Source organism: Protomyctophum parallelum, assembly GCF_964188405.1.
Source record: "Protomyctophum parallelum genome assembly, chromosome: 2".
Lineage (NCBI taxonomy): Eukaryota > Metazoa > Chordata > Actinopteri > Myctophiformes > Myctophidae > Protomyctophum > Protomyctophum parallelum.
The window spans coordinates 32725324-32740717 of NC_139699.1; the positions used below are offsets into that span (position 1 = coordinate 32725324).

Below are 15394 nucleotides of genomic sequence, written 5' to 3' on the forward strand. Positions count from 1 at the left end.
CAGTGGGTCCCATCTCTCCGTGCACCAGGTGGGGACAGATGCCTCATTATCGATGCCATGAGGGACAAAGCCAGCCCGGCACCCGATGCCCCCACACCGGCGTCTGGTTTCCGAGGCGACGACATGAGGCGGCCCTGGGTTGTTGCAGGACCGGCCTCATCTCTGACCTCAGCGAGCGCAGGTCGCTCAAAGAGTCACATTAAACTTTCAGAGGGTCCAAAGGTCCCCGTCAGGAGTGTTAACAACAGCATTGTCCCAGCCCTCCACTGACTCAAAGAGCCAGTGTAACAAGGCACCTATATATGCCCCCCCACCTCAAGGCCACGGTTGCCCCCCTGGGTCCACAGATAGAGTGACACAGTAAAAGTCCACCTAACGGTGTGTCTTTGTATAGTATATGAGAGAGACACACACACGTACATAGAAATATAATACGTTTTCTCATTTTTAATTGCACCTGATCAGATACATTTGAGAGTTGGCATAATAGCAATAACACAGGAGTTTGCAGTATATGTTTGCAGAAGCAGCAACTACTGTACTGAATCTGTGCAGCCTGCCCTGCATTTTAAATCCTGTGTCGTAACTGGGGTATCTAGCTCTTTTGAGACAGCTCATAAACATTACAGTTCCGCATTCAAAATGAATATCCATTACTGAATATTTCTCAGAATTGTTTTCTTTATGTTCTTGTCATTAATATTATTATTTATTCAGCTATCGCGGACTATCACTTGTGGCCCCTCAACAGTGGATGGTGTAAAGTTATAACATCCAAGGCCTTAAACAGAAGGTTGCATTGTCCCAGCATGAATTTGTAATTATGCCGTTATGTAAATATCTGCTCACCTCAGTCTTCTAAATGTATTTGTTGTTTCTGGCATGTTTTACAGATCCTTTATTCTTTACAGAAAACAGATTATCCCCTTTTTGTTTTAATGTACTGGCCTATAGGATACAATCTGCTGCAATTACTTTTGCCATGATTGTCACGTTGCATCATTTATTTAAAAAAAAATAGCAGCATAAAAATCACACCAGTGGCATCTGTTGCATGAACAGCCACTTCCTGCAGAGTAAAGCTGTAAAACAATAGACCTCCTACTGTTAGAACAAGGATGATTATCTGGGATTGTCAAAGATGCAATAATTCAATAACAAACTACTTTTGGAAAACAAAGAAACACCTGCTGCAGATTCTGTGAAATAATTCAAATGGCAACTGAGGTAGCAGGAAATTGTGCAGATAAAATGAAGGATGACAAAAATTGCAGTCTGACTAACAAATTTGCAGACATACAATAAAATATTAACCAATACATTGTCTTTACACTTTCTCATCACCTGGCCCATTTTAAAAAGAAAGTAGGATTTACCACCAACTCAAAGCGGAATATAGACTACCTGCCCAGTCTGACACAAATGTAATCTTACAAGCAGATAAAAGATAAGGCATATTAGCAGGAAGCTACAATTACCTTCTGCTCTATCATTCACTTCAGCCCAGTCTGCAGCCTGAACCCCACTTTACAAACACGGTTACAAACAAACAATTTAACATAAAAGCACAAGTATCACCCGGCAAACAAACATGACTTTGCTGCCCTCTAGTGAGTATTTGCAGAATTCATACCATCTCTTATGTTGGACTATCTGAGTCAGAAGAGCCTCAGAAGAAGCCTAATTTGAGAAGTCTGGTCATTTTCCTGCGATTGCATTTCTAGAACGACAACAAATTTACTAGATTGATATGACACGTATGAGACGCAACTCTTACAGTGGTCTTACTCTTCACCCTTTTGGGGTTCAACAAATGCTCAATATTATAATGAAAGTACAGTAAGCCATACAAATCCAGCAATTATTAATTTACATGAATTATTGAGGATTTTAGGCAACACATACAGTAGTTAAAAAATATATATGGAAGGATATAAACGGCAGGCAAAAGTGGAAAAAAAGAGTGCAGAAATATTGAAACAATGGATGCAGAAGAAGCGGTAGAACTGTGAAATGCTTCGGCAGCAGCACCCCCACCAAAAATTCTATCGATAACTACCTGTATATTCAAGTTCATTGGAGGCACAAAAATCTAAATGATTTATTTTAGTCCAATGAAAAATTGCCTTATTTGACACCTGGTGCAATCAGAATTTGAAGGTTTTCAGAAACCTTAGGTCAGGCCCTAGAAGGCGTTCCCAGATTCGGCCTCAGGCATCAATGGGTAAAATAATAATAAATAACAGAAAAAGGCTAAATTAAAATAGCGATGAATGATGTGTGTGCATTTGGTAGGGTTGCAAAGCATCTGAAAATTCACAGAAAGAAATCACAGAAATCTTCTGGGAATTCCCTTCCTGGAAAATTGCGGGAATGGAATTAAGTCTTGGATTTTGGGAATGTACACAATTTCATTATAATTTTAAAAATGTACATAAAAAAAAAAAAAACGAAATCACATGATGTACTGCAAACTAATCAGTATGCTATTTTCAGCATACTATTGAGTGCATACTAAATAGTTTCACTTCAGACATACTACAGAATGTTAAGATAGTACCCCATCTGGTGACAGAGGAGAGGCACTACAGTGACTACACACTAAACCCTTGCCACTGTGGGATACAGTATACACAGTATAGCACCATAGTGTCAACTGTTGCATGCCAAAACATATTTTTTAACAAATCTGTTTGGGGAAAACTCATACCAAGGCACGCATCAGGCTGACCAATGATAGAGTTTAAAAAAAATGTTGGCCAAAATCTCAAGTTGGCCACAACTTGAGACTTTTTGAGCCAGACACATGCAGCGCCATCCTCAACAAGTGTGCATGGTGAAGATGCTGATTGTCAACATGAGACATGAGTCAGACTCATGCCTCATCTTCACTATCATCATGGCGGATATCGTGGCCTGGGGCAGTAGTTTCAGGTAATGTTTTTGTAGTGTATTGTTAAATGAGTCAAATCTCAATGAGTCGAATATCACTTAATAAGGCATCCGGTTTTGACACTACAGAAGGCCATGGAGAGGATATTGAGGCTTCAGAATCCTTTTTTCTTTTTTTGTGCAAGACATTCCCAGAATTTTGCAACCCTACCTGTTTGTTTCATTCCTTGTGCTCCTCTTTGAATCCACGTAGAAAGAGGTACGTGAACACTGTTGTGTTTATAGCAAACTGGACGAAGCCAAAGGAGGAAAAGCCATAGTTTTCATACATGAAGCCACCGAGCGTTGGTCCAACGGTACGAAGCAGAGACTGCTCAGAGGCACACAGTCCCAACATCGTTCCTGTGTGCAGGGAGAAACCGGGTTAGACAATTAATTACACAAATCATTTAATATATACATACATAAGTACTGCATCACAAATCATTATTTCTTAATTGTCTGTCATAAGGACACTTGGATCATAATAATGTGAGGTCGCTCACATCTAGGCCTGCCTGTGGCCACCGGCCAATCCTCCCTTAAGCTAATTCTAATAAGATAAAGCCAAACATTTGGTCAGAGACTACCTTCAACAAGACAGAGCACACTTAATTGTCTATGTAAAAATATAAACTTATATACTTCATTGACCGGTGTAGCCCAGGTGTTTATACCGGACCCGTTCCGTCCAAAGATAGCTGATCTACAAGCTCACAATGTGTGACCCTCTCCCTCCTCAGGATACCACTAATGCAATTTTGCAATTCGGCTGACAATGGACATTGACAGCTAAATGAATCCAGTCTATGTGAATAGATCCTTGTAGGTTCTCTCCAGTAGCAAACAGATACGTGTTGTGTTTATCACAGCCCACAGTAACATACTGTACAATAACCTCAGATAGCTACATCGATTCTCATCACAAGAACACATGACAAAGCCCTGCAATGAACTACAAATTGCAAGATTCAAAATATTTCAATTTTAGCATGTTTCCCCCAACGATGGCAACAGGCAGAATGTCCACATCAATCATTTTTTATCAGTGTTTGAATTTATACAATGGTTCTCAAAATGTATAGACCGATTCACAGAGGGTTTCCTGGGTGCGGCCATTACTGAGGTGTACCATTAAGTGCAGCAGCACTGATTAGCTACACCTGGTCTACAGAGCACCTGCACCATGTATTACACCTCAGTAATGGCCGCGCCCAGGGCACCCCTCTGTGAATCGGTCTATAGATTTTACACAGTGCTTGTGTTTTACACTGCTTCTCCGTAGTTTTGGCCCGTGTTCAAGGGTGTGTTCCGTGTGGAGGCGGAGTGTAATACAGGGTCGTCAGAGCCAGGAAATGTGTCACACATGTGCAGCCTGGCTCACTAATCTCTATAAGATGGCTGCCGATGTCTTTAAAAGGGTAAGGTTTGTGTGGTTTTACACGGGGCAGCGGTGGCCGAACGGTTTGCGGAGCGGTCTTGATACCGGAAGGTCGCTAGTTCGTAACCCCGGACCGGCACGTTAAAATTACCACCGCTGAAGTGCCCTTGAGCAAGGCATTGAACCCCTACCATGAAATGTTCTATGCGCAGGGCCTGGCTGTAAACAAGTTCTTGAGCTTGAGTTCTTGAGTCCAGTTACACTGGGTAAATATAGTAACTTTGCTTCTTTGCTTTGCTTTGAGCGTCATCTATTGTTGCAAGGTTATGAAAATACAGAAAAGACACGTTCTACACCATAACATGCGTTTGCTCCATAGTTGCACTGGTAGGCAAACCGGAGCCGGAAGTTTGATGGAATGTTTGGACGTCAATGAAAGCCGGATGGACGAGCTTATGAATAAACAATATTTCTTAATGTCAGATAATGTGTCAAGACATATCACTCATCATTATGTACGTTTTTGATTGGGCAATATGGGCTGTCAAAACATGAGAATTGATTGACATTGTCATTAATTCACAGTCTAGTGATGGGAGCCCATACCTGAACCCGCTTATTTTTACAAAGGTTGCAAATCTTGCAGTCTTTCTTATCGTTTATTGATAAGCTTGTCCAACCGGCTCTCATTGACTTCAAAACATTCCATCCACTCCCACAGCTCTGTTTTGTTTCAAGGTCTGTTTCTAACAAACGGGGGCTCGTCTTTAAGGAAGTGTATGGACCTTTATTATGGTATTTCCTAGACTCATTGTTTTTTTTGCCTGATTTTCTAGTCTAGAAAACTGGTTAGAAATTATTTGGGTGTCCAGTGTCGCAAAGAGAGAGCCAGGGAGATATCTGTGGAGGCTGAGTTTAACCAACTGTTTGTTCCTGGGGCAGGGCATACGGGTGTTACCTGATTTCATTTCCCAGTACATTATCCCCCACTGGGGCTAGTTGGTTTTGTCATTTTCACCTTTTTTGTGCATTATTAGCCAAGCCATTGAGTCTTGGGCATACCTCCATGGCTGTCTATGTAACTAACAGCATTGCGTGTCTTTACTCTGCCATTGGGTTTGTGTGGTCTTTACACAGAGGGAGAATTTATGTAGTTATTTATTTTTTATGCATTATTATGCGGAGATAAAGCAGTGTGATTTTCTTCCAAAATGAGGCAGATTATTCAGCAAATAAAGTCATCAACCTGTATAAATGAGTGAGGCATAATATTCACAGATGCATTTTTTGGGATTGTTTATTCGTCACACCCTCCGGTGTGTAAGGACCTTTTAAGTGTTAAAAAACGCCAGAGTCTGGAATTTATAGATCCAGGTTGCTTCTTGTTTCAATAATAGCTTATCAATGTGAGCCCTCGTCTTAATGAAGCTTTTTCTATCTAACAGCACAGTGAAGAGAAAGGATGCTTGGCTTCTATAAAGGGTGCAGTGGTTTTGAATTTGTATCTTACCAGTATCAGACTGAGGAACACCCTTGGTGAGCATGCTGTCAGTGACCACGTTGAACATAATCCCTGACAACATCATTGGTATGGATATGAGGCAGAACTGGAAGACACTTTGCACAAAAGCCTGACAGGAGGGAGAGATGAAAAGCAATACATTTAGCAAAATCTCAGATTAACAGATTATACCTACAACAGCATATCAAAATGTGTATGTGTGTCTATAGTAGTATAAATAATAATAATGTAGTACCTTTCAAAATAGAGGACATAACATGATCGTGTGTGTGTACACGTGTAGAGATATCTTCTACTGTACCTGTATCAGTCCCACCGCAGATGAGAGGCCGATGGAGAAGAGCAGCAGTGAGTACTCATTGTATCTGCTTGTAAGACGACCAACCACTCCTCCCTGAATGAACTAAACACAATACATAGAATTATCAGAATGTACCGGGGCAGTGGTGGCCGAATATTTTGCGGAGCGGTCTTGATACCGGAAGGTCGCTAGTTCGTATCCCCGGACCAGCACGTTAAAATTACCACCTCTGAAGTGCCCTTGAGCAAGGCATTGAACCCCTACCATGAAATGTTCTATGAGCAGGGCCTGGCTGTAAACAAGTTATTGAGCTTAGTCCAGTTACCCTGGGTAAACATAGTAACTTTGCTTTGCTTACTGTATAGTTTACCTCTAAACATCTAACCACTCTCTTTTTGTATTTGTTACTATCTCCTTACATAGGTAACATCATCCTCCACATTGTAGAAACAAAGAAAATGTAAGAATACAAAATAAAGTAGCAAAATATCCATAGCCTATATATAAATTATATAAATCTATTTAAATTGGGCTTTCAAAGTGTCTTAGATGTCCCTTGAAAAAGGACCCATTTATAATTGACATTTTCCTAACCTTTTAATTTTATTTTAAATATCAAAGCTAAAACAATTGAAAAATATTGTTCCACTTACCATTTGTAATATGCCAAAGTAGGCTAGCAAATATCCATTCTCTTGAGAGTTCAGTTCAAAGACGTTGATTGCAATTATGGAGAACATGACTTGAAAAATACCTAAAAACAGAAGCATGTTTGTTCTTTTTTAGTTTCCAGGTATAGCCTATCAGGAATTGTTACAATAGTTCTTTGCCTTCGATTCTACACACAAACAGGCATTTGGGGGGCGTGGCCGAGTCTGCCATTATCTTGGAGGTGCAAACAACACAATGAGTTTTGTTAGAGAGATTATATACTGTACAGTGATGTACGTTTCTGTACTAGTGCAAAACTATGAATAAGTATTGTACCAGTGTGTGGATGAAAGATGAAGACAGGATATCCAAATATTTGTTTTTCAAGCTCCTGAGCCACAAAAAGGAGACAAATCCAAGTAACTCACTTATGTGACATTGGTTCCCTTCATCTATTCACACGTACTAGGGTACTAATAAGAAAACCACATTAACACAACAAAATCCAGTCTTAAAATGGAGTGTGTGGGAGTTTAAAAATCTAATTTTACAAGCTAATTCTTCCTATCCCAGACTAACACTCAGTATTTTACTGTGTACGTGAACAACCTGAACATTTAAGCGTTAGTTAGATATTATTATTTAAATATAATTTCCTGTAAAACCCACCTGCAGGAAGGCCTGAGATTGACTTCACAAGGAATGTTCTAGCCACATTAGGATACTTCATTAGTCTTGTGATTTCCCCCAGATCGAATACTGACTTGGCATTTTTTTCTCCTGCAGTGGATTTAACTGTCAAGAACACATAATTTGCATAAGTTAATCAATTGTAGGTTTTTGTTGTTGTTTTCACCAAGACATTTGGAGGTTGCTAAGAATCGGGTTTGAAAAACAATTTGCCACAAATCTATTGAACAAGAAAATACAATTTAGCAAGTCACTCTCTCACCACTATACCTACTAGTACAGTGAGCAGTCCAATCCAATCCCCTTTAGAGTTTTCTCATTGTTGGGTTACTATAGTAAGCATATAATAACTCACAGTAACAAATTAAACGCAATACATTTGTTATTCCTTAAGCTCATGGCATGGCCATGTTGTATGATGTACAGTAGGAGCCAAAACTGTGCCTTACTCTCTGTGCTGTTCGGTTGAGCTTGTATTTTAGTGCTTTTTGGAATAAAATTTAGAACCAGCAGTAAATTGACGAAACTCCCAACAACACCAACGAATGAAGCAAACTTCTCCCTGGGAAAGTTCAATCAAAATGACATATGCGAGAAAGAGAAGGTGGGAAAAAAATGACAATTTTGTCACACAAACTAGAGGGAGCATAAACATGAAAACAAACTACCCGTAATTTCCGGACTATAAGCCGCACCTTTTTACCCATGATTTGAACCCTGCGGTTTATACAACGGTGCGGCTAATCTATGGATTTTTACAGCTAACGCAGAGCCATCTAAGGCTCTGAGCTAACGAAACGGCCACTAGCGGGCCACCTGCGGCTTATAGTCCGGTGCGGCTTGTATACGTACATATTTGGGATTTTCCCTAAATTTGGCTGGTGCGGCTTGTATTCAGGTGCGCCTTATAGTCTGGAAATTACGGTAAACAGATTTTAATCTCTCTGAATAGACCAACGATTCAACGGCATTGTATAAAGTTCCTTTACATTCCAACAGTTGTTAGATTGCAAATGTTCTCAGAGGAAGATATTTGAAGTGGAATACTCACCCATAATGAGTTGTGATAGTACCACCTAATGTGGAGCCAGTGATCATACCAATACCAAAACACAGACCGATTTTGGCCAACGCATTTGCCCGGTTTGCAGGCTCTGTGAGGTCAGCCACTACCATTTGAGCACCTGGAACAGGGAGATAGAATGTAGGCAATTGTACATGGAATGGCATTTCAAAATGTCCAATTACAATCAAACTTTATGTTTTCGCTTATATGATGTGCACTAGCAACTTTTGAAGAGAAAGGAGAGAAAATCACAAGGACTGCACCTACCAAACAGTGAGTACGTGGGTGTATTATTAATGAAAGATGCAGGGGTGGGAAGTAGAGATGCACGAATCAGTAGCGTATCGAAATCAGCCATAAAAATGCCTTTTCGGTATCGAATCGATCTCAAAATAATAATGTGACCGACCGTCAATGGCTTTGTACTCGCAGAGCAGCCAGTCTGCCGGTCTCTTTCTCTTTAACCCATTTAGACCTGGTGCTACAGTAGCCTACCTATACGTTGTTTTACCTTTAATGCTGGCTGCACCCTCTGTGTCACATACACCTGTGTCTCATATAACAACATAAAAAAATAAATAAAAATATGTTGAATTTGTTTTTTTTTAATTTGGAAAGGTTTTCAGAATAACTTAGGAGGCGTTTTTAGAATCGGCCTCAGGAGCATCAGCTGTTAGTGGGGAGGGGCCGAGGGGGCTTACCATCTACTTTCACCAGCAAAACTAAAATGTTAAAATTCAGCAATGAGTTCAATATAAATAGAATAATGTAATATATCGGTATCGGAATGGGTATCGTACAATATGACTATAGTAAATAATCGGATATCGGTCATAATTTCAACATTGTGCATCTGTAGTGGAAATACTGGCGAGCTATACATCTATTTTCAACCGTTTAGTTAAACACACTTACCAGGTAAACCATGCATAAAGATTGCAGGAAGTTTTTGGATGAATAGCATGGTAGGACTATCTGCTACTACTAGTAACATAAAAAATACAGTGTTTGCAACACAGGATAACGACAATGCTGTCCGTGCCCCAAAAATGTCTGCAAATCTGCAAAACACAAAATAAAAATGCAGATTTTTCCAGACAGTCACTAACTATCACTTGTAGATTAATTTTAGTGTAGATTTATATGAAGATATACATTTATATTAGGGCTGCAACTAACGATTATTTTCATCTGCCGATTATTTAAACGATGAAGCGGATTATGGCACTAATTTAGCTATCACCTTGAAAATATTTTTTGGCTATTTTAGACATGTTCTAACTAACAAAGACATTAATGATGAATAATTAATTCAAAAATACATTATTTATCACATTTTGCTTCAAATAAAAGACAAATAAAATAAATAAATTAAAGCCACCCATAGTACCTTTACTCTTATTCTGACTGCATACATTTGATTAAAGAATAGCTACACATTTGTCAGTCTAAAAGGAACAGTGCTCTTTTAAACAAAAATATGCCATTAAAAAGAAATCTGACCCGTCTGAAGTGAGTGGTGCTGTACTGTACATATACTATACTGTACTGTACTAGCCCTCCTCCCTGGCCTGTGTGTGTCTGTGTGTTAGGCTGTGCAACAGTGACACTTGGTGGTGAAAAAAGGCTATAACGCACTTTTCGTGCTCGGACACATTTTCGTGCTCGGACACGGGGACCCAGGGACACACACATAGGTGTCTATAGGAGTGGTTGCACCACTCAAAAATATATAATCAAGCCATATGTTTTGTTATTGATACTTGCATGCACGCAGGTACAGCTGTAATGGCTTTAATGGTAATGTACAATAGAAACGCCTCTTATAAATAAGATGTTGCGTGCTACTGTGAATGTGGCAACTATCATCAGATTGTAAAGGAAGAGAGATGGATCACTCCTCTTTAGTTTAGTTACACTTAACACTGGATAAATTATGTTTAAGTGGAAAATCACCCATGATTAGTTGCTAAAAAAACTCCAGCGATTAGTTGACGATTTGATTAATCAATTACTAAATTGGTTGACAACTAATTGAATAATCGATTCGATTACGATTAATCTATATACAGATATAATTTATATACAGATAGATATATCTTAACAACCAAATTTTACTCACCTTCCAAAAACTGGACCCCCAAGCAGTTGAATTACACCAACCACGGTTTGCAAATAACCAAACCACAAAGTATCAAAGCCAAGTCGTTTGGCCAAATACTGTTAAAGAAGAGAGTAATTTGTTAATGAGATGCACAGGTTAGTTCTCATTTTCTAAACTTACAATATTAACCCATTCAGGACAGGAACCCCATTTGGTGTTTTAAGCATTATGTTAAACTTTAGCTATTGAAAAATAGCACATCTAAAATAGCAGATCTACAAGCTCATAGCGTGGCACAGAGTGCCACCCCACAAGCTTGTAGATCTGCTATTTTTTTTAAATCGTGAAAATGTGGCAGAAATCTTTGAATATATATTCTTTCAGAGGGAACGTTTAAACTAAAATCTGGGGGGGGGGGGGGGTGACTGCCTGGAACAACATATTTTCAGATGGGGGTCAGCGGCCAATAGCCTTGACATGAAAATGTTTGAGAACGACTGACATAGAAACATAGGTTGTTCAGAAAATTGTCAGGATTTAGAAGCCTTTTTTTATCGGCCTCAGATGCAGATCTAAATGGGTAAGCCTCATAATCCTAGCAAGTAGCAACCCTATGCTCTTCAACTCAACCAGAGGTTCTTCAACACCATCAGTGCACAGGTGTGCAGAAAACTAGATTAGATTAGATTTTATTAATTATTGAATACATTATTAACAGGTTTGTTAATAGTACAGATTAAAAAAAGACACAGGGGGCTTGTTTCCATTGTACAACTCAATCAGTAAGACATACTAGTATACTACACCATACAATACAATATTGGTAGAAAACTCAGTAGCATCAACTCAACATGTTTACAGAGAAAGGAAGGTAGGTGTCAGAGAATGCCAGATTTACGCTGAGGAAGGCCTACAGACCGAAACGTCTGTATTAAGACTACTAGGCCTCACCCCTTTGGTAGGAATGACCTACCCAAAGGGGTGAGGCCTAGTAGTCTTAATACTTTTCTGCCATTATTTGCTTAGCACAGTAGAGTGACAGGAAACGGGGAGAGAGAGACAGAGACAGCCTGGGCACACCTAGGATTCCATGCACGGCCAAAGGAAGCTGTCTGCCCGGGTCTCTTCCAGGTTTTTAGCAACGAAGCTTTGAGAAGGAAGAGAAGTGGTCACGTGACTGGGCGTCCATGACACTTTCATGGACGTTTTCATGGGAGCCAATCTACCCGGAAGTTTGGCAGAATGCACTTGAGTCAATGAGAACTCAGTGACCAGCTCATGTACAAACATTATTTATGAATGACTGAGACCTTTTGTAAAGTAATCACTTCTGGAAAATAACAAGACATGTAACACAATATTGTCTGCTGTGTTGCTTTTCGATGTGTACACTGTGTAATTTTTATAGAGGTATGGTATCTAAAGAGCACAAAGTACCTTTCTGAACGTAGTATCGCAAGACTTCCCCTGTCTGGCAGCCAAATCTTGCGATACTTCGGAGCCAGAAACGATACCTGCTGCTGTTTAGATCCTCAGATAAAATGATATAGCCTACTGTGCACTCTGTGCACATCGAAAAGTAAATTAGAAAACATATGTCTTCTTTTATATTCCTGAACCGATTATATGACAATGGTCTCAATTGTTCATAAATAATGTTTGTTATGATCTGGTTTGATTGATTGATTGATTGAAATATTTTTCAGTTTGCAGAATTACAGTACATTTCAAGCACAAACTCAATACAAAGACTGTTAACTATGAGTGGACGACCCAATTAAGCATTACACTTGTTTACAAGAGGGTCCACCATGTTCAATTCATCAAAAGTCCAGCCGGCTCCATTCACTGCCATGTATTCATTGCACTTCCGGTGTGAGTTTGGCTCCCATGAAAGTGTCATGGCGCAGCCCAGTCACGTGACTCCCCTTCTCTTCCTTCTCAAAGCTTCCTTGGTTTTTAGACGGCTGGTGGATGGAAATGAAGCTCCACCCACACGGCAGAATACCACTGGGGCAAGCTTTTCCGGGAATCTGGCCGACACAGCAATCCACCAGCTGAGTAAAAATCCGGAAGAGACCCCGGCAGACAGCGTCCTTTGGCCGCACATGGAATCTTAGAGTGGTAAAGGTTGTCGGGCTCGGGAACCAATCCTGCGCATTAGAGCCTATAATGTGGTATGCGCATTGGCCACTAGGCCAGTGGTTCCCAAAGTGGGGTCCGGGGACCCCCAGGGGTACTTGAGGGAGTTCCAGGGGGGACCCTGCAGCTAAATCATCATTTGGAACCAAATGGACCCTTATGAGGTCTGTAACTCAGAGTGTGTACAAATGGAACCAAATGCACCCTAAAGGGCCCACTCTCAGAGTTAAATTAGCATTGGTTTTACAATATAAATTGGGGGTCCCAGAGATAGAAATGCTATTAAATAGGGGTCCGTAGACTAATATGCATGTCAAACTGGGGGTCCTTGAAATTAAACGTGTTGAAAATCACTGCTAGAGCCATACAAATCTTCTCTCATGGGGGTCCCTGGCATATCTTTTCAAATGGGGGTCCGTGGGATAATTGTCAATTTGGGGGTCCTTGACATGAAAAAGTTTGGGAACCAGTGCACTAGGCCATCTGACACTGCGCCCCTAAATAGTTTGTGAACCATGAGGTGCAAGCATAGATTAGATTTTTAATGTCTTCTCCAGTTAGTGTCATCTGTTTTAGTGCCCAGTTTTACTCAGAGCCAACTTTGTTTTAGTGCCCTGCCTCCCATACTGTTGTATTCCATGGTGAACGTGAACGAGCAAATTATATCATACTTATTACTGTGTGTCTAGTTTAACCTTTGGACAAGTTAGGTATCTTTCAAAACCGCTCTGAGAGAGCACTTTACAGGTGGCTGCAATTTGGAACTGGCCCCAGTAAAGGTCATGTTGTCACACTCACCAAATAGGGCACTCAGTCTCAGGCAATAATGGTCAATGAGATAGATAGATAGATAGATAGATAGATAGATGGATAGATGGATAGATAGATAGTTTTATTGTCATTCAGCAGATACATAAAATGCATAAGAGAACGAAATGTCGTTTCACTGGCTTTTAGTATGCTAGTTAAAAGAGAGCTAAAATACTATTAAAATCTAAAATCCACTTTTAAAAACAAATTAATTAAAAAGCACCATTAGTTCATTGAGAGACAGATATTGCACAACAGGAGTCCTTATAGCAGCATATAGGGGGAAAGGGTTAGGGGATATTGCACTTGTTCAAAAGTCTAATGGCTTGGGGGAAAAAGCTCTTGGAATATCTTGCTGTTTTACTTCCAATGCTTCGATACCTTCTGCCAGAAGGCATTGGCAACAGAGTGAACAGTCCCTGGTGTGGGTGTTAATAATGCCTAGTTATACATTTAGGGGCCTATACGTTTAATATAGCCTGCCTACTGTAATAACTTTGTATCTATCGGACCATCATTTTTATTTACAAAAATAGGGACACCAAATTGAAAGTGCAGGTTATAGAATTTGCCTAACTTAAGTTGTAGACAATTTAAATATCGAATTTTAACCTGCTATTTCCCAATTTCCGTATCAACAAACAATTTAAAGGTAGATCGTTCCACAGTCCAACTAGATGTTTTGCTGGTGGTCGGAAACGTAGCCCCTTTCTGCGCCCTAGCCTATAGTTGACCTTTTCTGTATAAGAAATGTGCCCCTGTGAGGTTCCAATTCCAAACGGGGCTATCAAAAAACCCTACTACTACACATGCCAAGCTAAACATGATAACACCTCGACTTACTTTTACTTACTTCCTACTATCTGTGGGAACCTTTTTACATTTAATTGTTTAAGGGGGAAAAAACAAGAAGACGAAAATACACCGTTTCGCCCAAGTGGTTGATTTGACATGAGCGGTTGACGGTTCACCACAGGGGTTCACTTACAGGAGTCACGGACATCTGCAGAAACATCCATGTCACATCCAGGGTGGCGATGACATAAGTGGCGTAAATGACTCTCGATCGACTGAAGTCCGTGGTGGTGGTCTGCGGACCTTTTCCGGACATATTTCCCCTCACAGCTGTGCTCACCGATCGTGGCGATGTAAGAAATGAAATTCTAATTCCCCCCCGCCTGTGTGGACGAGATCAAATCTTATTAGGTATTTCCAAAGAAAGAAGTATAGACATGTCCACTGACTTGATGAACTTTCGCATCCATCCAAAAAGTCCGGTGCATTGCACTTAATAAGGGGGCGTTACCTAGGGCTCTGGTGCAGTGTTGCCAAGCCATGCTTTGTGAGAGAAACAAGCAACCAGGTCTATGAAAACTAGCCCAAAAGAAGCAAGTCCTTCGCCCTTTTTTTAAAAAATGTTTTTTTGTTTATTTTAGAGGGACAGACAGTAGGGCGGGTTCCCCAATTAATTTTCCTCAAGGGCCATATCTTGACTAGCGTACCAGGCTGGGGGCCGAGTCTGCACGCGCGAGGTCGAGGTCTTGCCCTGAAAATTAATTTTCAGGGCAAGACCCCATTTGAAAAGGATGCCCAGTTTGACATGCATAGGCTACTGACCCCCATTTAATGCCATTTATATCTGGGACCCTTAAAAAAATATTTAAAAACCCCCCCTTTTTTTTTTTTTTTTTTTTTAATTCTTTAATGGGCCACAAGGGGGCGCTCTGTGGGCCGCAAATGGCCCACGGGCCGCCTATTGGGGTAGGCTGACAGGAAATTGGGAGAGAGATGGGGGA

The 15394-nt window shown here is 40.4% G+C and overlaps 1 protein-coding gene across 2 annotated transcripts; it reads right to left on the reverse strand.

Annotated features, from left to right (window-relative positions):
- Nucleotides 1–883: 883 nt before the first annotated feature.
- Nucleotides 884–14868, reverse strand: slc67a1 (solute carrier family 67 member 1). Of its 2 annotated transcripts, XM_083760194.1 has the most exons (11): nucleotides 14587–14868; nucleotides 10665–10762; nucleotides 9458–9603; nucleotides 8528–8660; nucleotides 7926–8038; nucleotides 7456–7581; nucleotides 6789–6889; nucleotides 6136–6237; nucleotides 5823–5943; nucleotides 3104–3294; nucleotides 884–2357 (listed from the first exon to the last, which is right to left on the reverse strand). In XM_083760194.1, exons 1-10 carry the CDS (start codon nucleotides 14707–14709, stop codon nucleotides 3113–3115), a joined length of 1245 nt encoding a protein of 414 aa, XP_083616320.1. In that variant the 5' UTR covers nucleotides 14710–14868; the 3' UTR covers nucleotides 884–2357; nucleotides 3104–3112. The 2 variants fall into 2 exon arrangements, with proteins under 2 accessions (XP_083616320.1, XP_083616319.1); XM_083760193.1 differs by having other exon boundaries at nucleotides 884–3294.
- Nucleotides 14869–15394: the final 526 nt, after the last annotated feature.

Coding starts and splice junctions, on each gene's coding strand:
- slc67a1 (XM_083760194.1), bottom strand. CDS start 14,709: ATGTCCGGAAAAGGTCCGCAGACCACCACCACGGACTTCAGTCGATCG. Junction 8,661..9,457: donor CTTTATGCATGGTTTACCTG/GTAAGTGTGTTT, acceptor TCCCTGTTCCAG/GTGCTCAAATGGTAGTGGCT. Junction 7,582..7,925: donor TCAACCGAACAGCACAGAGA/GTAAGGCACAGT, acceptor TGTTCTTGACAG/TTAAATCCACTGCAGGAGAA.